This window comes from Myodes glareolus, chromosome 11 (assembly GCF_982192425.1).
Source record: "Myodes glareolus chromosome 11, mMyoGla1.1, whole genome shotgun sequence".
In the NCBI taxonomy this organism is placed as follows: domain Eukaryota; kingdom Metazoa; phylum Chordata; class Mammalia; order Rodentia; family Cricetidae; genus Myodes; species Myodes glareolus.
Genome location: NC_142036.1, coordinates 26640236 through 26665964, shown reverse-complemented (window position 1 = coordinate 26665964; position 25729 = coordinate 26640236). Strand labels below are relative to the sequence as shown.

Here is a 25729-nt window from a genome sequence, read left to right as displayed (position 1 = left end):
GGAGGACATCCCATACACATCCCTGATGGCCACAACCTTGTGGAATGATACCAAGATGGCAAGGGGACTACTCTAAGGCTTCTCAAAGATGGCCTATTCCCAGGGATGGAGGGTAACAGGGCAATGTGTTCCTCTTCTGTCTTGGGTAACCGGAAAAGGGCATGTGGATTTCTAAAATTGTCACAGGTACACACAAGGTGGCAACTGGCCAAACATCTCCCCTCTATTAAATGGGCTGCTCCCCCTACTGGGACCAGTGTCCTGGAGATAAGCTGGATCCTCCAGCTCCCTCAGAGTAAGAGGCCTTTGAAATCTCTAGTATGGATACTCCCTTAAGGCAGCTGCTGCAAGCAGCACAAAAGCCCAGATGGCAATGATGTTGACCAACACTGAGATTGTCCTTATCAAACTTAGAGCCACAGGGTGATCTGGATTGCTGACCTGATTGCTCCATTGCACCCAGTAGGACCTCAGTAGGACAGTTGAGGATGGGTACCATCATCACCAAAGGTAACACAGGAACTGACTGCTTTGTGCCATGTGATGGTTCAACAGGCTAACTGTATTTGGCCTTGGGAACTGATGCACTTGGGGATTGAGCCCCAGTTCAGGAAATGAGAATCCTGGCCTTGGTCTCAGACTCACCAGTCGCTGCATGCTCTTCACATGGGTGGGGCTGATGGATAAGGCTTCTTCATACCACCGCCGGGCCTCATCGAAGTTTCCTCGAAGCTCCGCAACCTGGCCCCGCATGTATAGCACATTGTGGGACATCGGGAAGAGGTTGGCAGCTTCTTGAGTACAGGCTGTGGCTTCAGCAGGCTTTCCAATGCCAATGTAGACTTCAGCTGTGGGCAAAGAGCAGACAACAGATGCTGTCCTAAATCACTGCCCTCAGAGACCCTGTGGCAGCTGGTATTCTGCTTGGGGACTTTCACATTCCAGGAGTCTGGCAGGGCCAGAGCCAGCTGCCCGCTACCCCACTGGACATGGCTACAGGCCAACAGTCTTTTGTGCCCAGGTCACTTGTGCTTTGGTCCTTGAAGGGCACACATATGCCATTACCAAACTGATGGCAGTGAGGTACTCCTGGGCTCTGCCCCAACCTCTGAGGACAGTTGTCCCAGGGCCCTTCAGCATAAGGCAGAAGCTGCCCTTGGCTCTGCTCATCCCAGAGAAAGGGCAGAAATGAACGCAAGGACAAGTGGACCAGAGGCACACAGCCCCACACAGAGAGGTGGCTCTGCCCTGCGGAGCTTGCTCTTCTGAGGCTAAAAGCATGACAAAGGGCCTTCTGGGGGCTTGGTACATTCAGAAGGGGTATTCTTTATGAAACTCAAAGGAGAAGTCTATTAGGGACATCTATGAGAACTGAACTTGGATTAGGAGCTGGCAGATAGCTATCTTTCAAGTCACCTGTGAGTGGTAGGCAGCCCTTGAGAGCACAGCGCTGGCTATTCCCTGTCCTTGGGACAAGTCAACAGGCAGACAAAGTTGGCTATAGAATCTATGACCCTTCTAAACTTTATTTTATCCCAAAATTCCTGGAGAGGGAGAGGGCAGGGATGTGCTAGCCTGGGATGCAAAGGTGCTGAGAGCATGCCTGTGTGTTCTCCGGAACTTTCTCTTCCATTCAGAATTCAAGTGGGTTTCCTGTCACCCTTCCAAGCCACCAGGACCCAGGAGCCCCCCAGCATCCCCAGACCTCATTTCGCCAGTGTTTTGCTCTGTCTGGGGAGGGGCCAGCAGGGAGTGGAGGTAGAAATTTTGTTGTAGTATTGCCTCACCCTGAGCATTTCTGAGACAGACCCCAACGATGGGCCTGCAGTCCCCAAGCTGAGCGTAGCCCAGGCCCTGCCCTCAGGGAGAGACTAGCCACTGTCTTTGCCAGGTCCTTAGCCACAGCTTCCATCTGTCTCTGGGTCTCGGCCTGGTTGTGCCAGTCAGCCAAGAGTAATTCCTTTCCCAGGGTTCAGTGTGAGAGTGAGGCACACTCTTCACCCCACCGTGAGACACTTTACCCTTTCAGGCCATGACACAGCTACTCTGACTCAGGAGCTTTCCCAAGTGGAGTCACTCCTTTGGAGACCCTGACTCATCAGTGTGAAGAGCCAGAAGGCTGCAAGGCAGAGCCTCTTCCTGCCACCACACCGACGAAGTTATGTTCTTGTCACTCACCCACTCTGAACCCTGGGCTGGGTCTGAGCCTCCCACCCAACTCTCTCACTGTCGAAGAAATCTGTACCTCCACACAACTCCTGTCTTTGGGATGCTGAAGGTCTTTATTGGGTTATCCAAATTGTCATTAGTATCTGTGCCCACCATTTTGTACACCCCGGTCTTCTCATCCCGCATGCCTCTCCAGCTCCCCTGTGCTGATCATGGGGATGCTTATCGCAAGGCAGCTGCAGTCTCTCTGCCTCTCTTCCCATCACCCCAACTGCACCCCGGCAGATAATCTGCAGTCCAACACTCCACTAACACGGATCTTGTCTGGGCCGCCAGCAGCCCCCTCCCTGCAGGTCCACTGGATAATATGTCTTTATTGTGCCACACAGCCTCCTTCAGAAGAGTTCTTCCTGGCCTGGGGAACTGGTTCAGTGGACCAACTTACTGCACACGCACGACCCCAGTTCAGATCCTCAGGGCCCATGTAAAAAGCCAGGTATGGTTGTGCATGTCCAAGCCCCAGCTGCGGGGCGGATTAGAGACAAGAGGGCCGCTGGGACTTGCTAGCTTGCCAGCCTAACACAAAATGTGGATTTTAGGTTCGGTGAGGCTCTATCAAGAAAGCAGGGTAGACAGCTACAGGGAAGACACCCAGAAGCCTCCTCTGGTCTCCACCCACCAGCACACACATGCATATACACAGCACACACAGGCATAGCCCTCCCTCTCACACACAGATGCACACACACTTGGACTGCACTAGTGATTAGTGTTTGCTGCATGTTGAGCATGTCACTGTGTGATCCAGCGTGACTGTTCCAACTTGCTCATCTGTTCAATGGGATGAGAAATAATTTGCCTGTGTCCTCCCATGAGCAAGAGGCAGGAATCAGAATCATGTGTGCAGGGATCAAACATGTAAACATGCTCCCATGGAGTGACATGCCCAGCCCTTCCCTTCCTTTTGTTTTAGGGTCTCACTAAATCAGCAGGTTGACTGTGACAGGCCTGAATTTGCTTTTGTCAGTAATTTTGTTTTAGCCATGAGATAAATATCAATCCTACACTTTGAGCTTCCGTCCTTGGCTCCCACCCTTGCTGTCTTCTGTTCATTCCACACTTACTTGGAGGGAGCTTTTAGAACCCCATTCAGACCTTTGAGCTCTTCAGGGTTCCCAGGCTGAAGTTCGAAGATCTAATGTGGCTACTGGGAACAGCCTAATGTGATGACCTGATCCTGGCCATAGGCCTCGCTGCCTCCCTGTGGGTCCCATAACTGCATTTTCTTTAAGTTTCATGCCAAAGCGTTTTGCTCTCAAAGCATCTCTCAGAGCTTGTGCTGCAGCAGCACTCTCGGGCTGTGCCATGCAGGGTGGTGCTGCACCTCTCTCCATCGCTCCTGACCAGTGCCAACCAAACTTCTGGTCTGCTCCAATGTACTCTATTGCTTCCTGCTTCTGGATTTGGCAAGACCTTTTGTTCCCAGGGGTCACAGGAGCTGCACTGTTTGTTCTCGGCACTTGGCACATGGAAGTCGCTGGCTTCTGTAACTGTTGCTCTGCATCTGCACACCCTTCCAAGGCAGGGACTGAGTGTCTGTCTCCATGACCACTGCACTGCAGAGCCTGGCACACAACCAGACACTAGACAACATGACATGGAACCACTGGAGGTCTGAGCAGGGCTGTGGGCTGCACACTTGGTTCTGAACTTAGGCCTCCCAGCATGTGAGCCTTGCAACTGAGATGAGCGACCTGGCAACTCTGCCTCATTTATGACAGGGACGCAACAAGTCACAACACAGGGCTCTTGGCACAGTACCCGAGCTACACGGAAGGTAAAGACTATTAGCCCAAATCCCCACAGACGGAGAAGAGGTTGATGGGGCAGGGCTGATCCCCAGAGTCCTGTGTGTGATGGCCCATTTACCACGTGTCTAGGAACCATCTTCATTTCCTCATGGTGGACGAACCAGTTGCCTCTAGATTCTGCTGATGCAACCTCATGGTGGCTGAGGGAAGCTGAGGAGGGGAAGGGGTCAGACTAAGGAAATTATGACAGTATCACAGCTTCAAATTCCCAGCAGAAATCAGAAAATCTGATCTTGCACATCTAAGAATAGCTGCTGGTTTCGGCTGTGAGAGGTGCCAAAGTAAAAGCTATAATTATTAGTGAGTAACAAGCAGAAATTAACCACCTACCGCAGAGGCATTTTTAGCTGCCATCCCACTGTGGGTACCCAGAAGCTGCCTGGCTTGGAAGGGGTCTGGCTGGGCTCTGAATTCCTGGAGCTGTCTGACTTTCCACGGACAGTGAGGCCTGCTGAGTTTGGGAAAGAAGGGCTCACTCAGCTCCAGCGGGTCTGTGCTGAGGGGCCACCCTGAAGGGTCACCATTGTATTCTAGCTCTCCTGGCTTCTACTGGGAAGACTGTGCCATGCTCACAGCTCTCTGGTGGGCTTCCCCTGCTGCAAGGCAGGGGGTGCCCCCTCCTGCCCTTCTCTGTGGGAGACTGGGTACTAATGATGCCATAGATTCTTGGAACTTTCAGGAAAAAAGCAAAAGCTAGGAAGCTGCTTTCTAAGTATCATGGGGAGCTAACAGGCTGCAAGCAAAGATGATTAAGTGTAATCCTCGGGGGCGGGGGAGGGCAAATGCAAAGAAAACAGAAGGACTGGGGAGATGGCTCAGATGGCCAAGTGTTTGTCTTGTAAGCCGGAGTACCAGAGTTTAATCCTCAGAACTCGCATGAAAAAGCCAAACATGATCACATGCTGGTAGCATCACTGCATTGGGTGGCAGAGAAAGGGGGATTTCTGGAATTCCTTGGCCAGTTAGCCTAACTCAGTGAGTTCCAGGCTTGTGAGGGAACCCTGCCTCAAACAAACAAATAAACAAACAAAAAAGTAGACACTATATGTGGAATGATGGCCATGGTTGTCCTCTAGCTTCTATGTGCATGCACACATGTGCACACATGCGTGGGCACGTGCGCACACACACAAATACATACACAGAGGGCACAAGTGAATTTCCTCAACACAGAATAAGTGGTTTATGAGTGAAAAGGAGATGCTTGATATCTAAGAAGATAAGTGGGCAAAAGCCATCGCAGCCAATGAAAACACCACCTTTCATGCATCCAACTGGCAAAGATCCAGGGTTTTGAAAATGCATGGTATTGGCAAGGAGATAAGAAAATACAGTCACATGCTGCTGATTGGAATAGAAATTGGTACAGCCCTGTGGGAGGACTACATTTATCCAAATTAAAGAGTGTACACCATTTGCCCTATCAGATCCACTCTTTGGAGTTGGCCTTAGAGACACAGAACAACACATATCAGAATACTTACTGAATTGCTGTCTGCAATGGCAAAGTATGAGAAATGATGACGACGCTAATCCAGTGTCCCGCTGACATCATGATGCTCCCTACCATGCAGCGGTAGAAGTATAAGTCAGCACTACATGGGCTGACACACAATGACCTCCTAGACACCGGAAGAGGACATGGGGAGAGGGCAACAGGGACAAAGCAGGTCCCAGAACTAGCACCCGTGTCTGTAGCAGGTGATAGGCACAGGAACAAGAGGAGCCTTCCCACTTTACATCTTTCCCACCTGTTCAGTGTGCACTATGTCAGTGTATTACCTGAAATTACTTAGATTCGTGTCATTGGTCGAAACAACCAAAGAACACGCACACACAGTCCAGGCTGTGCTGGAAGTTTGCAGTCCTGCAGTCAGGGCTTCCAAAACGAATGAGGAGGTGGTGAGGGGACGGAGCGCCTACCACCCAGGAAGAGAAGAGCCCTCTATAATCAAGCATCCCTCACTCCACGCTCCAGCTGCCTGTTCCCGGGGTCATATGTCATACTCACACTTTTCTTGCTGTCAGAAATATGGCCAGAAACCCTGATACACATGGCTAAAACCTGATACTGTCTCAGAGAAACCTTGCTCTCCTGAGAGACTCAAATCCAGGCAACCTCCAGCACAGGCTCCTGTCACAAGGTCCCACCAGGAAAACTGGACATTTAAGTACAGGCCAATAAACACCACAGAAACAGCACAGCTTTGGAAGCCAGGCTCTGATTGGTCCTCTAAACCCTGCAGACTGTATGGGAGCTAGAGCTCTTAGGGCTGATGATGGACACAAAACCCTGATGTCACCTGGTCTCCATAAACTGTCTTCTCGGAGCAGTCAAGCACACGTCACACGGATGAACCCCACAGTTCAGGGGCCACCCATTTCCTTCTACTGCCCCTCCTTTAAGGGCTGTGCAGACACGGGAAGAGCTGACAGTGCACAAATGCCCTCATCCACCCACATGACACACTATGCTCACTGTATGCACACATGCACATCTGCCCAGAGGCTGGAAGGCAAGATTAGCATCTGCTTTCCATAGTTTCATCCCAGTAACCTGCAAAATGTTCAAGTCACACCCATTAGCTAGTAACGAGGGCATTACTCTGAGCCATAGCAACAAAACTGAAACATTGCTCTGAATGCAGTCCGTCACTGAGGTCGCCACTGTTCTAGAAAGAGCATTTCCTTCCCAGGAGTCATGGAGGCCATGCAAACAGTGGGGCAGGGTGCAGTGGGGTGGGATGGGATGTCAGGACTGTCTAACTTTCTGGCATTTTGCAGTGTCCAGTTTTAAGTGTTCTGAGAGGGCCTGGTGAGATGATTCAGTGGACAAAAGTGCTTCCCATGCAAGCCTATGTGCTCTTTCAAAAACTAGACTTCAAGTCCATGGAAAAGATAGCTCTGACCTGTGCCAGCCCTGCATGTCCAGCCAGGCTTCCTGGTCTGGTCATTAAACAACACTCTGTCCCCTCTCTATCTTCTGAGGTCACTGTCCATATAGGTGACTGAGCAAGATAGTATCAGACTCCTGTGCAGTGACCGGCTGTTCTGGGGAAAGCTGGGAAGTGGCCCCTCACTGGGTTCTGGCTCTCAGAGGCAGCCTGTCTTGACCTCTTTGGGGAGTGGGTGGAGGAGAAGGAACAATCACATGCATGCATGAATCAGCCTTCTTTTGTACTTAGAAGAATATAATTTGCTAATTTACAGCAGTTGTTATGGGTCAATTAAGGATGCTGACACAGACAATGCAGATGGGCTGGCCCGGGGCTGGCAAGCCAGGTAAATCAGCTATGCTTTCACACAGGCACATCTGCTAATGGGGACACACAAGGCAGGACATCACACAACCGGCCCAGGGAATGACGGCATGAATAGATGGACAACTCATGGTAATGAGCACCCTTCTTAGCGAGACTTGGGCTCTGAGCACATTCCCTGGTGGTGATGAGCCCAAGAAGGATCCACCAGGGTCATACAGATGAAGGTAAAACTTGAGAGAAAGGTTACTTTTCGCAGAAATAGAAATATGCATATACACTAACAGTCATCACTTTCTTGGGAGCTCTCTTGGTACGATGGGGTTGCAGCTAGGGGTAGCCTTGTGCAGCCAGCTACTGCCATATGAAAACAGGGCACAAGGGATTATACTTTCTTGGTGTCAGTTTCCAAAACAGGGGCTGCTGCTGCTGTTCCTACTCTCTGCAGGCTACCAGGCCTGCTTTTGGAGGGCAGTGGGGACACCAAACGTATTGCCCTGCCCTGGCTTCTTTAAAGGCATCGGTGCCACCAACACTTCCTATCCCATTGCCTGGAGACTCAGAGAGTGGACGGTGAGATGCGCTAAAGCACTGTGTTCCTTGACCCTTGGAGATGGGTGCTATCCTAATCCTACCATGCAAATGAGTAAACAGAGGCGGAGAGGTGGGGTAGGGCTGGATTCTTCTCTGTCACCTCTAAAGACAGCATGAGATACAAAATACTGGCCCTTCTATAGTATAACAAACCCCCAACCTGCAAATTCCTCAAGGGTCCTCAGTCTAATTTTCTACTGAATGCCTACTCTGGGTCAACTGTAGTCACTGAGGAAGGATAAGGAGATGCATGGTAGCTCATGGCCCCTGTACAGATGCAGTATCAGTTTGGTGCTTGGTCACAAAAGCTTTGAGTTCTCCTAAAGGCCAAGGGTTTCTGGGCTAAACAGTTGACTGTGCCTGCAGAATCCAGCAGTCTTAGGATCAGCAGCAGGTTGTGAGCAAGGATGGGTAGATGAAGAGGCCCATGGGGCCAAGGGTTAAGTAAGAGCAGTACCTGCATGGAGCCAGATCTGTGCCAGTGTCATCCAGGGATGCAGCGGGCCCTGCTTGGGGGCACTGCTCTGCAGAGATGAGGCCACTTCTGACAGTGCTTGCTCCACTCTTGAGGCTGCTACGGATGTGGCATGGACAGAGCCTGTGGGAGGTTTCAAGACTATGTTAGGTGTTAAGGGGGGGACCACAAACTATATACTTAATCAATGACCCCCTCCCAAACACAGACATGAGTACGAACATACACACACTCTTTCCCCAGGATGCAAGTTATTGTTCTTAAAGAAATGGGGGGGGGGCGGACAACTATGGTGGCCATGTACCTTAGTTTCCCCCTCTGTCTAGCTGATCCTTACGTCCACACACAGGGCACATGCTATGCTAAGCACTCTCCAGGAGCTCAGTCGGGCGTGATGTGAGTGCTGGGGCAGGAGGGGAGTGCAGCGTGACACATAACAGGGACCCAAGATTAACAAACAGCACCAGGGATGGAGTACAATGGCACGATACAAGCACCCTGTTCTTAGGGCCTAAACCAAGTAACCATGTGGGTGGAGCAGGGAAAGGCCATGCTTGTTTCCTGGTGTAGCATCTGGAGTAGACAGCTGGCCATTCTCAAGACAACCCAACTTCCTTCAAGAGATGGGCAACACCATGGATGGAGAATCAAACTCCATGACTTGACTAAACACCGGAAAGAGTACACGCTTGCTTTGTACACAGCATTGCCTATTATTAAAGCTGACACTGGAGTAGAGGCAGATGGCCCGATGCTTGAGCTTCGAACACACACCTATTTCCTAAAACCTGTTTTCCTGAAAGGCCAGGCACATGTGCCAGGCAAAGGCATAGGTATGGTGCATGAGCCAAAAATGGAATGGGGGCCTGATGACTAGAGCTCACAGCCTTAACCAGGAGCTTGTGCCCCACATCTTCCCAACACTCAGTCGTAGAGGCATGGCTCAGAACTGAGAGGAAGGTTCTGTTATTTCAATTTAGAACCATTTGTATATATAATATATATAAATATATACACAACATTATTAATTTATAATTTATCAGGAAGTTCAGCATGAAGACAAATATTGCAACACTGTTAGTGGTAACAACTATGAATTCAACATTTACAACAGTGAAAAACCATGTAAAAATAAATGTTCAAGATAGGAAACAATCAAGTTCACCATATACTGGATAATACAAAATTGTGAATATAAAAAATATCTAAGTTGGCTTTGGGATGTTGCTATTAGTCATATTATTATTATTATTGTTGTTGTTGTTGTTATTATTATTAATTATTATTTAGGGGTTACTTCAGAGGCTTGGTAAGCTAGTATGGTGTTTCATGCCTCTAATCCCAGCACTTAGGAAGCTGAGACAGTACTGTGAGTTTAAGTCTGGCCTAGGCTAAGTAGTAAGATGATCTCAAAAAGAGGATATCACAGCAACAACTGGCCATTCATATTATATCACTGCTTCAACAAGGTAGAAAGATGGATTCTTCTAAGTGCGTTTAGATTTTTGGTGGGGGTTTGGTGGATGGAATCCAAAAATCTATGGAAGGAAAGCCATTCTACCATCATGGATAAACCCTAACCAGACAGGCTCTGGAAGGTTCTGGAGGGGACAAGAGCCCCAGGAGCCCTCAAGGTTCTCCTGAGAAAGCTGCTGCCCAAGAGTAGGGAAATTGAAGACACAATGATACTTCGGGGAAACCCATGAAGCCCAGCCAAAGATCTACGTTGCCTTACACAAAGTATGTCTAAGGCTATTCTTTTTAATATAAATAGCAAAACAGCTCAGCTGCCATAGATATTTTTGTTTGCATTTTGCTATAACTTTTATGTGTTTGTACATGTTCATGTGTGTGTTGGTGCATATGCACATGTGTAAGTGAGTGTGCAACGCCAGGGGACACCTTGGCTGTCACTCCTAGAGCTCTCCACTGTGTGTTTTGAGACAGAGTCTCTCATTGGCTTGGAGGTCTCTGGAAGAGGTTCTTAGAGCCCCTTCAGAGGCTAGAAAATCATGGAGCCCCCAAAGAGATTTACTGGGCTTTGTCTACTGATACTGCACACTAGGAACTAAAACATCTCAGCATGTTCACTTATCTAATCATTTAAAGATTTAAATAATGCACTATGGCTATAGAAAAATGGTACAAACTTTGTCCCACAATCTACGGATCCCTTGCTAAAGATTAGCTTTTGGAGCAGCTAATGTTAATTTGGGGATTTTTTTTTTGTCTTTTGCTCAAGAAAGGAACTACATGGTTCTTACTAAACTCCTGCCCAAATTATTTTTCTTTGCAATATCTATAACACGACAGAATTTATTAATGTTTAGTGTAATGATAATCCACGATGATGACGACAGTGGTGCTGATGGCGTTGATGGCAGAGGTGGTGACCAGTTTTACAGAACAGGTTACCTTTCAGGCTCCGCGCATGACAGAATTGAGACTTGATGTGTCATGTGACTACCCAAAGCTATACAGGCAGTTGGTGGTAAAACCAGGATGCAAACATTGTCTGATTTTAATCCCAACCTCCACCTCCAGCCAATAAAGGCCCCTCCTGTAGGAAGACTGCAGACAGCCTCCTACTGTCCCTCAGTAAGAGAAGTCTCAGGTCCTCAACTTCTACACGAGTGTCATTATCACTGTGCAGACAACAGGCTTCAAAGTAGATGCAATGGCCTGCCTTACTTGACTGTGTGGCTTACAAGATAGCAAGGTGTCTTCTGTTCAGGCTTTTTCAAAGTCATTACAGTTAAGCCTAGGTACTGGGTAGGTGTTTGTAGAATCAATAAAAGAGTAGTGTGGACAAGCATATTTCTTTATCACATTCAGGTGAGATTGTGTGTGTTCAACGTGGTATGGCCGCAGACTCTATGACATTCAGAAGATATACGTTGGTGTGCTCTGTTCTTCCTAATAATGGTGAAAGGCTCTAACCTTCACTGCTTCCAAGGGCTTTTTCATGCATCTGTCACATTTCCAGAGGTCTATAGTTAAGAATTGATGTCATTTAGTGACTCTCTCCCTCTAATGCCACTAAATCGCTGAAGAGAGGGGATGGAGAGAGTGATCAGGAACCTCTGTTCAGTCAACTCCTTGTAACATGTATCATATGGACAGAAAGCCTTGCTCTGATGAACGATAGATATTAGGGAATTCAGAGGCTTTTAATATCAGGTAACAAACAATAGTGGCCAAAGTACACAACAGTTAGCATCTACTGTTCTTTGCAAGGACATAATAAGTAAGTCTTCCACTGGGTTAGAATGTGGAGGAACAGCTAACAGTACAGCCAAACAGCAGCCATGTTATTGTTGAATGGAATTGAAATGCTGAGCAGGAGTCTATGTGGTTGTGACTTATGAGGGCACACAGTCGGAAATGCTGGTGCTCAGCCAACTGTTTTTAAGGAGCTCCTCTTTTCTCACCAAAGCAAATGCACACTGTGCGTGACCCAGGGGAAAAATGGAGCAGAGTCTTGGAAAAGGAATCCAAAGGAAGACTAAAGGACACATTTCCAACCTGAAATCCAAGACTCTGGAGAGATGTTTCCAAATTATCAGGTTCAACAGATGAGCCAGGCAACATGCCCAGTCGCTCGCATCTCTTACTTATCACACTAACTTGAGACGCGCTTATCACTGCTGGAACCCAGGGCGTGCGGGGCTGTGTGCTGCAGTTGCAGCTGCCATGCCCTGCCAAGGAGATAAAGCTTCCCTTCCCTTAGGACAAGGTGGCTGGAAAAAGCTACTGCAGGATCAGCTCAACTGGAACTTATGGAGGCAGGAGCGACTAAGCCCTAAAATCTGGCTCAAGGTTTGTGAGCTCACTGCTCAAATGGTCCAAAGGGATCAGATGCCTTGAAACGAGGCAACCTGTGTTTCCTTGGCCCATGTATTTAGTCACCCTCCTAACCTGAAAGGCTGCCTGGGACACCTGATGAAAAGGCTAAGTGTCATCTGAAGAACTGTTCTGGTTTCTAACCTAGGGTTTCTTCTAGGTTCTGCGGGTCCACCTTGGGATGGAGATCAGGAACAAGGGTGAAAAGACCTCTCTCCATAGTAGAGAACCAAGACCTCAGAAAAACCCAGGCTCTGAACTCCTCCTGAGATTTCCTATCACATGGAGAACTGCTCAGAAACCTTGCCAAAAGTAGGACAGTGGCAATAGCTGGCTTCAATTGCTTTTCAGCCGAAGCCTTGGCCAAGCTCCTTTGCACCTATGTAAGGAGATGCCTGTGTTGATTTCAATGTGACAACTACATATGAGGTCTTCTTAGCCACTAGAGTTCATCATTCAAAGGGACCCTAGAGGCAACAATTTTGTGGTGATATTGGGAGGCTTACTTAGGTGTGGTCACCCTGCACTTTTCACAAATCTTCTGGCTCCCCTATTTGGCTGTCTGGTGGGACCGGACAAGTGGCGTAGATGGAGGAACCCTGCAATTCCTTCCTCCTCTGGTGTCTTCTCAGCATGGAGAAGGTGAAACCTTGTCTATCGAGTGACCTAGTGCTTATCCCAGAGCTGGGAAGAATGGACAGTTGTCATGTCATGTGTGAGAAACATCCTTTACCAAAAGAGAGTCAGCAGTAGACACACAGGACACATACTGGCCAGGATTTGGCAGCTCATTGCGCCCTGGCCCTGGAGGATTAACTGGGTTACGTCATATGATGAACATGGGAGAGGGATGGAGCATGTGGCTGCCATGCCCCACTCATCACCCACATTCTTTCTGCCTGCTGCTCCTGCAGCCCATACCTGCCTTCCTCACGTCTTTTCTGGAAAGAACCCAAGTCAGCCACTCTGGTGTCTGGTGTGTAGCAATCACTGGCTGATGGAGCTCAGCGCTTATTTCTCTCTGCTCCCTAACGAGTCAGGGCTGTCCGTCAAAGGACTTTACTCAGCGCCCATCACCTAGAAGCTATGCCCCTAAACCAAAGTAGAAAGCAGTCCTCTGGTTTTTTTTTTTGTTTACCCCTAAAGACCCTGAGTTCTTAGCAGCAATCGGAATGACTAAGCATTCTGTCAGTCAGCCTGCTTAAGTGATTCTCATTGTAGCAGGAAAAGCCTGTCTCTTAAGACAGGCTTGGAAGTGCATCGGCCCGACACTGCAGTTCACTGGCAGCTGTGGCCTTGTGTCCACACCTGCCTCCTCCACATCAGCACATTCGGATGGGATAGCCACAGCTCTCAATTTTTGGAGGAAGAAGAGATGAGAGAGGCCACTCCCATTTCACCCACCAAATTAGGCCTATTATCTGTACATTTGCTTTACATTAAAAGTTTTGGTTCTCTTCCCATAGTCCCTGGGGCCTAAGATTGGCCTGCCTGCCTTTTCTGAGGCAGTGACTCTCCCACTGGGTTACTATACATCTTCCTTATCTGTGAACATCACCATCGCCCCTCTCTGGGACATGTCTATCAGTGTGACACAGGGCCAGGGCCACAGCAGCACAGTGGACAACTGCCGCCTCCCATGGGGTTCCTCTAACAAACCTAGGCCACTGTTCTCAGAACTTCCATTTTACCCTGAGTGAAGAACAGACTAGGGTGGCCACACCCACAGCTCCAAGACGAATCCGTTTTCCAGCCACTTAACAGGGTTCAATCAGTTAACACACAAAATTTCTTCTCCTGAGAAGGAGAAGTTCTTTCCGGGGGAAAGCTTTGGAACAGGAGCCCACAAGGCAGGGAGAGACAGGGCTATGTCATCTCCAGGGGGCATGCGTGGCTGAAGCAGTAGTGCCAAGACTGGTGGGCATGAAGCATGAAGGAAAGCATTCACAAGCATGCAGGGGGAATGCCAGCTGTCAGGGTGTTCCACACGGGCGGCTCTGGCTGGAGACAGTACCTTCTGGAGGACTACAGCGGGCAGAAGTTTCCTCTCAGCGGCCACTGAGTGCCCTCTGCCTCGGGAGGCTGGCACGGTTACTCATGACTGTAGCGCCACGGGGGAACACCTGCCAGGCTAGGTGTTGCCCTGTCTAGACACCACACTTCTATACTGACTTGCCAATTGCTTATAATCCCATTCAGCATTGTTTAGAGAAAGGTATCACAGAATTAAGGATAATTATGTTAAATCAATATTGACTATATATTAATATTATGTTAACTTAATAAATAGCAAAGAAATGTTGTATTTGAAAAAGATTGTTTCTATCAGGTAAACGTCTCAAAAGTAGTGGGGTTATCACTAATGTTTTCATACATATATTTTTCAAGAACTCTACTAACAAGAAATGGAGGGTAAAATATGCCATTTGACTATTGACTTTCAGATTGTGATATTCATTAATGTCTGAGGGTATAACATTACCACTAGTCATGACGGAGAGTAAAAGCCCATTTCTCTCTTGCTCGCTCTCCCTGTCTCCCTCACTGCTTTGTTTATCCTCCTCCTCTCCAGGGATTTACTCTCAAAGAGAGCTGCACCCTTCCCAGTCAGTCATGGGAAGGTCGGAGCCAAGAGCCCCAGGCAGCCTTGCTTATTTTTATCACATGTTTGGAGAGGAGAATGAAACTCCATACACTTTTTCTCCCCAATAACAACTGCTAGAGCCCCTGAGAGCAGGGCCTCTGGGGTTCAGAGTGTGAGGCTGTATGGAGGGAGGCCTGGCTCTCAGCTCACCCAGTCTCTTCCAGACATGACATCTGGAGAGTCCCTTCCTTTGAGAGTCTCCACTTCCAGGGCGACATCTCCAGGCACGTGGATGAGCCTTAAGCTCTGGATCAGGTACTGGCAGATCACACAGGGGCATGTAATTACAGTATTATGTTTACAGTTTTACAGATGAGGAGGAATCTTCCTCTGCAGAACTGGTTCTTCCCAGAGACTTGGATGTATTTTGTGAAAAATATTTAAGTCTTTTGTATAAATGTAACATGCATCAAATTAAGCAATAAGACTGTTGAAGGTTTTAATCTAGTCTAGTTTTTAAAAACTCAGATGATTTTTTTTTTTTTAACTTTCTCAGAGAAGCTTGGTGTTAAAGGGGCCTGGTGTTAAAATCTTTTTGTGGCGAGCTTTAATGTAATGAAAATGCCAAAGTGCACCTGTTTCCTATTACGGACTGCTGTGTGTGTGTGTGTGTGTGTGTGTGTGTGTGTGTGTGTGTGTGTGTATAATAGATGACACATGTTTCCATGACTACTGAGGCCAGGAGAGGGCATCAGAGCCTTTGGAGCTGATATTCCAGATCCACTGTGGAGGGCGGGGAAACATGTCATTGTGCCAGGGGTACCTCTCATCTAACCTCCTCTGTAGTCCTCGGAGCAGCACTGCCTTGGCTAGGTTACGCCCCGGAGTCTCAGGGAGTGTGCCCCAGGTGGCAGAGCGGGCAAGCAGGTGGCAGTGAGATGATCACACCATCCCAACATTCCCCACACTCAAAAACCACAGCACACATTCAACAGTGGAGGGAGGTGTGACTCTGGAGACCCTCACACGGTTAACAGATTGGAAGGCTACTTACTAACTGAAAAGAGGGAGGGAAAACCATGAAAGTGTGCTTCTGGAGAGTTGCCTTGGGACAACAGATCAAACCAAAAATTAAAACCAAGAAACAGAACAGTTGAAAACTCAAAAATTAAAACTAAGAAAGCAAAGAAGGTTTTAATAACCTTCCAACTGTAAGTCTGGCTGGCTAGAATCAGATTTTATTTTTCTACTAACAATGACTTTTGTTTTAAAGTAAAGAAAGGCCAATCAGATGTCCCCTCCACACTGACACGTTTGCCCTGCACATGGAAACTGACGAGTTCATGCCATGTGTTTTGTTTCCAAAGCAGGAAATTCCAAAAGGAAGGGAAAAACAATGAAATCAGCAGGTTTTGGATCTCCCCACACATTAACTCTAACCCTACGTCCATCAAAGTGCAGGGCTGGGCTAGTTTTCACTGCTAGGAGAGTCAACTGGAATTCTTTACAATTAGACTAAGTATCTATTATCAGTGGTTTTATTTCTTAAATTAACAAGTTGCATCTACAAAGAAGAAAGATTCTGGTAACAGTTGGTTACCAGCCAGACTCTCCCAGAGAATGGACAATGGCTCATGGCCTCACTCAGAATAACCAAGGAGCACTGGTCAGGGCGTGTCACACTTAGCAGAAAGCCCAGTGGGTGCTCAACACTCCACTAATTAGTTTGATTTGAAGGCACTGGAAGAGCCAGAACTTCAGAAGCAACGCAGGGCTCCCAGGAAGATAAAAACCAGCAGGGTGCAGAAGTTGGTGGGTTTGTTGTGAAAACAGTGGGCAGAGGAAACATATAGCGCTATTCTAGAACCACAGGATCTCATTGAAGACAATAAACTCAACAAAAGCCAATGGAAGAGAAAAAAAAAACATTTTTTTCCTTGAAAAATCAAATTTGGCAATTGTCCCTAGCGCTGTGTTGAGAAAATGCTGCTGAGGTAGATAAAAAGATAACAGTTTATAAATATCACTTTTATCTTTCATAGAATTGGGGTTGCCATGAAAGCAAAGCTGAGACTATGCCGTATGCAGATGAGGGAGGTGTGAACGGGGCTCTGGCTGACCCTTTGTTCTGACCTGTACGGAGGCTTATATAACAGCACCAAGCCATAAAGAGCACACTAGACAAAGTGGCTCTTGCTGGCAGCAGCCCTGTTATGGGCTTTTATTCAGCGTGTAACAGCATTTGGAACAAAGATGAGCCTTATAAATCACAGCCGCAGATTAAATCTGCCGGCACTGCTGGCAGGAAAGTGGACATTAAATAAATGAGTGGAGGAGAGCAAGGGCAGGCTCTCCCGGTGAGCACCAGATTTAGGTCCCTTTTAAGGACTTCACCAACCAGTGTATTTTGTTTTAATATGGGGATTTTTTTTCTTTTTTCTTTTTTTTTTTAACTCATGAGTCCCAGAACTTCCTAAAGTAGACTTTCAAATTTTCTGTATTACTTAAAAGCAAGATTAGGCAAAATTGCTGTTCATGATAGAGATCTTTCATGATAGAGACCCTGCATCTTCCTCCTTTACAAGTGAAAGCCAGTTTCCAACACCATCTCTCACATGTGCTCTCTGACCTGCTGGCACTGGCCTGGGAGGGGAAGGCTCTGGGAGCAGTGCTTCAACAGCTTTCTGTTCGATGCTGATAGGGAGGCAAATGTCATCTTTAGATTATGGCTTTCACTGTTATATGCAGCTGGAATTATTTAACTTCCAAACTGAAATGCTGACATCTTTTAGGATTAAATTATTTGCAAAATATTATAGTTTGCCTTTTCGTCTCTGTGTGTGCCTATACATGTATGTGAGGGTACACGTGTGTGTAAGTGTTTGTGTTTGTCGGGGGCAGAAATAATCCGAGGTGAGGTGTCTATCTTGGTTTTCCTTTGTTTTGTGACCGGGTCTCACTAAGTTGCCCTGGTTGGCCCAGAACTTGCTCTGTAGACGAGACTGGCCTTAAGCTCTGCCTCTAGACCTGCAGGCCTCTGCCTCCCAAGAATTAAAGGTGTGCACCCACCCGTCGAGCCATCATTCCAGACGCCTACCTTGTTTTTCTTAAGACATGCTCTCACACTGGTCTGGAACTTATCAAATATACTGAGCCTCAGCAATCTTCCTGTCCCTGTCTCTCCAGCAGGGGGATTACAGATGCACCGTGTTGTGCTCTGCTTCTAGGTTGGGTGCTGGGAACCAAACTTAGGTCTTCTTGCTTGTGCCTCAAGTACTTTGTCAACAGTGCCATCTCCTCAGGCCTTGACTTTGCTTTCATACCTTTATACCTGCTCCAGGAAAGCACAGAAGGACCCAGGAACTCAAAGGGACACTCTGGAAAAGTGTCATTTGTTTTGCTTGGGACCCCATCTCCTTTTCTTTTCAGGGGAGGTTAGAGTGTGGTCACTATCTGCAGCCTTAGTTTTCCTTCTGTCCCCAGCAGTTTTGGATTTTCAAATAAGCAAGATCTTTCCCTGACACATTTGATAGGGTTCCCTAGCCAGCTTATCAGTTGGAAGATTATCAGGAAACAACACACCAGGCAAATGAAGGGTATCTAAGAAGAAAGGAAAAACCGTGTTTACAGAGTGAAGGTTCCCGGTGGGGACCTGGGTCACTGAATGAATGAGCAGCAGGGAGCCACACAAAGATGTCAGGTTTGGGATGAGAATGAAGAGGAGAAGACACAAACAGGTGGAGAGGAGACTCGGTTCTTGAGAGAGAAGAGGAGGAGGAGGAGTCTGACACTAAAAAGTGAAAGAGAAAAAAAAATGAAAGCAAAAAAAGAAACCTTTAGAAACACAAAGAAAAAAATAAACTAGCTTTTAATATACTCACATAAGCTGCAAAGAAAATGAGGTCATGTAATACAGTCATCCCTCTACTTGAACAGGATACAAGTGCTTTTCGAAGAAAACAAATCTGTTTTCTACTGGTTATTTAATTGCTCTGCAACATCATGGAGCAAAAATAACTCCGATTTACCTGGGCACAGATTTAGCAATGATCCACTGGAAATGACCTGTCTTTAATCTACAGCGTGCAGGACCTTCTGCATGACAATCTTCTTCACTTAGCCATCCACAGATTGGGTTTTCTAAGAAGCACTTATATGATGTTCATTTGAAAACTCAAATTTCCCAAGGTGCAGTGGACTTAATGCAATGACATGTCATGGTCCCAGTCTCGGTGACAATGGAATGTTAAGCTTTTTGGGTGGTCTCTTGTGTTCAATGATTGGCCCTTTGGAAAGGAAGCTTATACCGCCATCCTCAGCCCTGACCTGGGCGGGGGTGTGTGTGATATGGGGTGCCACAAAGATCATCACAGTTGCAACCAGAAACCTTCCTAAACAAAATGCATCAGAATTTCAGGTTAAAAACTATTTTGCTTTGGATAGATGTTTGGTAATATCTAGCAATGATTAAAGATAATGTTATGATTAAATGATTAAAGACCCCTTGCCCCATATCCTATTTCAAAGGCAAAAGAAAGCAAAATATTCCCCCCTCTTTATTTCAGAACTTTTTCCAAAGAAAAGACAATGACTCAGGTCTTCAAAACTGCCACTCCATCAATTCCTCCTTTTGCCGGCTGGGGCTACCAAGCGGGGAGAGAAGTCAGAGGACAACAGAAGGAAGTCCACGCTCTGTAACTGGGCTGTTGGAGGACTTCTCTGCTCAATAAAGCTGAACTCCACTCTACGCTGTGGTAGATATGGCTAGGCCAGAGCTTACGTATGTGGCGATCTGCACATGGATAATTTCAGAGGTGAAAAACCCTATTTCTGTTAATCAAAACCTTCTGGAATCAAGAATACTGAGTCTACACTGTGTAATGTCTAAGAATGTATAATCATGGTTTATGGCTTATACTTTAAAAGTTCTTATTCATATGTATGATCCCTGTATAACTTAGTGGTAGGAATTCATTATATTGGTATCTGTAAACTGGTACATTTAAATTCTAGAGGAAAAACAAAATGTAGACCAACACGGTCTATGGCTTCTCAAGGGAGTCTGTGTATGATGGGGGCTTCTGCTCTGTGCCCCAGAGTGGCAGGATCAAGACAATGGAAGACTGCTATTGCTTTAGCCATGGCCTCTTTCTGATGTCAGCACTGTGTGACTTTGCTTGAGTCAGATGCCCTGGGATTGGAAAACTAGGCATTGGGCATGGACTGAAAACACTGCCACCTGTCAGCTAGGTTTCCCCAGACAAAATCTGATCTTAAATCTGGTTAGACTAAGGCCACACCGACCTTCCATTTTTCTTTTCTCTGTAGCCCTTCTTTACTGAACAAGCAATGCTGCAGTGGAGGTTCAAAATTAGATAGCCTCTGCCAGCACCACATGAGCCAAAACTCGGGCAAAGGAAGAAAAATGCCCGAGATAGTGCTGGCTGGGTGAGAATTCAGAGAGTAAAACATGGGGTCACGGAGCACTTCAGAGTTCTGAAACAGAGCGAGGACACTGTCTAGGGATGCACCGGGAGGTGAGGAACACCAGGTCTATGGAGCACACCCAGCAGTGGCTGCTCCTGTTAGGGCCGGAGATAATGTGCATGCGTATCAAGAAGGGGAGCCTGATGGTTACTAGAGATGCTGCTGTCAGGAAGGGTGATGGTGACAGAGGTATGTCATGGGAGCCGCCATGGAAACGAAGCCTCTCCATGGCGCACTTGGAGTAGAATCACAAGTCCTGTTTCCTCTTGAAATAAATAAAAATGAGAGGAACAGATAAAGTCTACGGGCAGCCGAAGTAAACAGACCATTCATAAAGGGGCATGACTAAGGGAACGGCTGCCAGACGCCGCCGCACAAGGAACCAAACCAAAGAAAATTGGCTTCTGCCAATCAATTAGCCCTTCTAGACGAATCTTCCTAATCCTTCCCACCTACACTCTCAGTTCAGTGTTTTTATGCTCAATTGGCAGGACTTCCCCTGAGAAGGCCTCTTAGCTCTCTGACCCCTGGCCTACTGGTTAGATGACGCCATGTGTAAATAGCACTGACCCACGGCTGGTCAGACAAAAGGAGTCTTGGAGGTTCATTTATGTAGTACAAGACAGTACTGGCCTGTGTCTGGGAAGGGGTGGTCTCCACTGCTGTTGGGTAAGGACACACAGGAACCAGAAGCCAAACTCCAGATACTTGGGTTTCCTTGGAATAAGGGACCTTTCCAAGGGATCAGCCACATGAGTGGCACTAAGGCAAAGAAGGGAGAAGAAATCGTGGGCCACTACACTAGCTGGGGCATACAGTCCACTAGGACAACACAGCACCTGTAGAAGGCACTCTGAGAGCCCAGGAAGATGTTCCCAGGAGCAGAGGGCAGCAAGAAAAAGGGCCTTATTCATTTTCTGTGGCTCTTTGCTACTGACAACAGCATTCCAGTCTTGGAACATGAAGAGAAATTAAGATCCAGGCCAGCTGAAAGGGAAGAGGCCCGAGGGGACGACAACCCTCAGTAGCCACAGCAGCTCTCTGGAATCGGCTTGAATTTCAGCAGTGGCCATAGTTAGTGTCCCTGGCTCTCCTCTCTCCTTGTCCCTGTCTCTCGTCATTTTGACTGGAGCCGGCAGTCTAACCTTTCCTTCCTATAAGGGCCTTAAGAGGCCCCTGGGATGACTGTACTCACAAGGCAGGGCTTTGCCTTGGAGTCTGAGTCCACCCTCAAATGCTGACCAACCTGGCGTGAGCTACTCCAGGAGCTGCCTGTAAACAGTACTTGCTCTATCAGGTCACAATTGTGTCATTCCTTGTGCCCAACAATCATTAGGACAGGGACAGGGCCTTCAGATGAAATTTCTTAGGCTGACTTTGAATCTGGAGCCTTGGCAGGAATGAGTCAGCAAAAGCTATGAGATGGCTCTGTGGGTACCACTCGGGCTCATTCCACCCACCTAGGGGTGGGATTGCTGGGTATCAGGAGCTGGGATGTGGCACATGGACGGGAAAGAGACCCTGAGGCTTCTGTGAAGTTATCACATAAAAGATGAAGTGATCCACGTAGAGATTAAAGTTACAGTGTCCCTTGTTGGGTGTTGAGGGGAGAAGTGGCAAAAGCTGGCTCGAATGGTGTTCTAGAATTACCACTAAGGCTCGAAACTGAGTGAATTTCATTATGTTTTGTGGGTCTATGGAGTCCCCAGATTGTCAGTGACTGCTACTGGGACTGCCTATGCAGCTATGCAGATTAGGGAGGTACGCTCACTTCCCTGCACCCAGGGAGCTGTGGGCACATGAACATGGAGCACACTACCCCCAGAGGTCTTTACCAGCCAAGTCGGAACATTTGCTCAGAGGCAGTAAGTGCTATGGGCCACCGTGTGGGGACAGCAGAATTAGCCCAGAAGCCCTGCTACCCAACAGGTCCTCTTGCTGGAAGCTTGTGTGTTTATGTATGCATCTGACCAGGCTCCTTTAGACAGAGCAGAGAGGAGACCTGATGTGCACAGACACCACCCAACTGTAGTTTCAAAGTTTCTGTTCTCAGAGCAAGGGGAAACAGATTTAAGAGTTGATCTGGGCTAATATTTCTTTTCTGACTGGGAACTAACACTGGAAAATGAGATTGAAGAAGTACGCCTCAGTTAAGGGTGCAGCTATTTGCCTGAGGCCTCCCCCCACACTCTTCCCCAACCCCTCTTACCCGCTACCCTACCCTGGGGCCTGACAGTCTCACATACTTGCTCCCGCCTTCTGCTCTTGATCCCACCCCCTCTGGCCTTTGGTTCTCACCTGTCTCAGGATCGCTGAAGTCTGGCAATGTGATTGTATTAAGCTGTCGTCTGTCAGCGATGGTTCTATCTAAGAGGCTGCTCCCACGTCCAGAGTCACTGCAAAACACACTGTAAATGTCAGTCACCCAAAAGACCAAGACCAAACTGGCACAGAAAGCTGAAGCACAGGGGTGGGTAGCTACGTGTGTCTCACATCCTTCCACACTCGGAGGGATCCTGGACCCTCGGCTTCAGGGTTGCGTATTGCAGACGCAGCCCCAGTGATGCCCACAGAGCCTTGCTGCTTTTATTCTCTCATATCATGTGAGATACGAGAGAGGACCAGGCTAGTGAGACGGCTCGGCGAGTAAAGTGCTTGCTGCTCAAGCCCCACGCTCTGAGTTTGATCCCCAGGACCAAGGACGGAAGGAGAGAACAGACTCCTGTATACTGCCTTCTGATGAGCTGCGGCGTCTGCGCACCTGCACGCATGCACATCTTGCAACAAAGAAAGACAGAGAGAAAGACAAGAAAGAAGGGGAAGGAAGGAGGGAGGAAGGGAGGGAGATAAGAAGCAAGGGAGAAAAGGAGGGAGGGAAAAGGGAGGAGAGGGAAGGGGAGGAGAGGGTAATTCTTTCAGTTAGCTTCTTTGTCCTCTTGACAGGGAGAGAGTGGCTGGCATTCTATGCCATGACACTTTGGAATAAATTTATCCAGCTCCGAATGCACTAACCTCCAAGATGTCTTTACCAACCACACTAGAGCTCTGAACTCTGTGGCATGAGAGAATTTACCCAGAACATTTTCAAAATGTTCATTTCAAGGCCAATATCTAGACCAAGGATATTAAAAATCTTTAGGACAACTATGATTTCTCAAAACTCCTCTAGTTCCCAGGGCTGCTGTACCTGAGGCTTCCTTGTCCTTGTTCCCAGTGTGATTGTCTGTCTTCAGATCAATCTGAAATCCCTTACGTGGAAAATATTCCTACTTAATACACGAGGAAAGGCGGTGTGAGGTGCTTCAGTGAGCCAGTCACAGCAGAACCGGGACCCTCTGGCTTGCCCAAGCTTACAAGGCTGGCAGAAGGGACTTGGGGAAAGCAAAGCAGGGTTTGGTGCCTGCCCCCAGACAGCCACCCCACCAGCTGCCAGCACAGTCCGCATCTTTCTGACCCTCATTTCTCCAGGTCTGACTACAAATCAGGCCTGGCATCCCTTGCTAGCTCTGCCACATGGAAGCCACTGCAGACAGAACAGGGGCGAAGCAGTTGAAGGATTTTAGCCCATACAAGTCTAAGACACAATCTACGAAGTAGGCAGAAATTATTATTCTTTTTTCCTATCACGCTAACGTCTGGAGCACTAGGAGTGAATTTTTTTCTGTTAAGACATTTGAAATCTACAATAAAGGAGCGGTTTTCTTCCTGTGCACAGCTGCGGCTGCTGCTCAGAAGCAGCAAACAAGATTCGTTATGAACCTTAACACAGTTCACAGGCTGCAATTTCCGCGTCCAGAGATGTAGTTAGAGAAACAGGAAGCCGAGGAAACTTCCCTCGTTGCAGACTGTCAGCCTGCACTTACTACATCATCCGCACAGGCTTGCTGGAAGCTGCACTATTCATTATTTCCACACTGGGAGACAAGAAGTCTCCCTTAGCAGAAGACAATGCAAAAGCCTGAGCAGACAACCATAAAAAATGGACGGACTGCTTCCAACACTGGTCGGTTTGTGCAGTGTTTTCAATATAAACAACCGCAAAGGGTTAATGATCTGACTACTGCAATGGCTCCTCATTCGGGAAGTTTTCAGAAGGCTTTGTCTCAATATGTAATGGATTCTGGAATACATGAGGCATGCATGGTGCAAAGGAAGGACCTACCCGAGCATCCAGTGGCTACATGGAGTGTGTGTGTGTGCATGTGCGCGTGCCCGTGTGCGCGTGTATGTGGTGGGGGGCTGGGTGCTGCAGCCACAGTGCTGCAGGATTCCACCTCACCAAGTTTCAGATCATGAGCTTGGCTGCCATGTGCAATGCTTTGGAAGGACCCAAAAGCTGGGGTCCTGGAGCCTAAATAGCGATCTGGGCTCTTATCCTATGTCTGTCATGAATGAGTCATCACTTTGGGCAAAGCCATTGTACCTCAGTGACTTCTCTGACTGGATCACGTAAAGAAAGATTATCTTCCTACACAGAACTGCATAAGGGTGGAAAGTGTGTGCAGGTGGAACATTCTGGAGAGTTATAACTTCCAGGCACATGCCAAGGGTCAGAAACATAGCTCCCTATAAACATTTGCCTGGGTTACTATGTCTGGTGAGTTCTCAGAGATGGTTTATCCCTGGCCTCCTGGTGCAACTATGGAAGGTGGGGGAAGTTAAGGGCTTCCTACTTAAAACATCAGAAATCCCAGTTGGAACCATGGTCACAGATAATGATGCAAGGCCATGTACTTGCATTGGCGGAACAATGACACTGAGGTATAGCCCTCAGTCTGTCTTCCATTGCTCCCTCAAAAACTGTACACATGCAGCTAGGCATCATTCAAAATTGAGATGCCCTTACTTCCAAACTGAATGTTTTCTTTCTAGATACGCCCCTCAATCACTTTCCTTTCTCCCTCTGGGACTCTATTTGGGTATTTCTCATGAACCACTTACCACTTCTCCCCTCACTTCTCAGCCTGGCACTCAGGCTACCAGCAACATCTCCCAGGAAATGAGATGGCAGAAAACCATTCCTGGTTAGGGGTGCTAAGAGGTAGTTTCAGTAGAGGAAATCAGAAGGCTCTCCAAGTCCACGGTGTATAAGCTGAAAATGTCTACACATACATATGTAATAGTAATTCCAGGGATTTCAGAGTATAGTAAACAGTATTTTGAAATGGAATTTTAAGTTTCTCTTAAAAACCCTTCTTGTCTACCACAGCTGAAGAGAGGTTAAACAAGAGGCTGAACACTGGTGGAGATGGTGGATCAGAAGTCAGAACCATGGAGCTCCCATGGCAGTCTTGCTCTTTCCAGCTCCTGGAAAAGTGTGTAACAGACAATATATACTGCATCTAAGAGAGTCTGCAGATAGAAACCCATAGCAGGGGTGGAAAAGAGAGGCTTCAGTCTTGCTTTGGTATAGTGTTTCCTCAGTATGTTCCTGTTCCTTCCTTCT

General features: G+C 47.6%; 1 protein-coding gene across 11 annotated transcripts in view; it reads right to left on the bottom strand.

Annotated features, from left to right (window-relative positions):
- Ttc7b (tetratricopeptide repeat domain 7B) overlaps positions 1–25729 on the bottom strand; it is a 215952-nt gene that overhangs the window by 25847 nt on the left and 164376 nt on the right. For 3 of the 11 annotated variants that reach the window (XM_085697829.2, XM_085697831.2, XM_085697839.2), the window contains 5 exons: positions 22582–22691; positions 18425–18586; positions 15851–15901; positions 8352–8492; positions 646–848 (listed from right to left, as the gene is read on the bottom strand). In XM_085697829.2, coding sequence (XP_085553955.2) covers positions 646–848; positions 8352–8492; positions 15851–15901; positions 18425–18586; positions 22582–22691 — 667 coding nt within the window. The remainder of the gene's footprint in view (positions 1–645; positions 849–8351; positions 8493–15850; positions 15902–18424; positions 18587–22581; positions 22692–25729) is intronic. The other 8 variants (XM_085697830.2, XM_085697832.2, XM_085697834.2 and 5 more) reach the window with 5 other exon arrangements.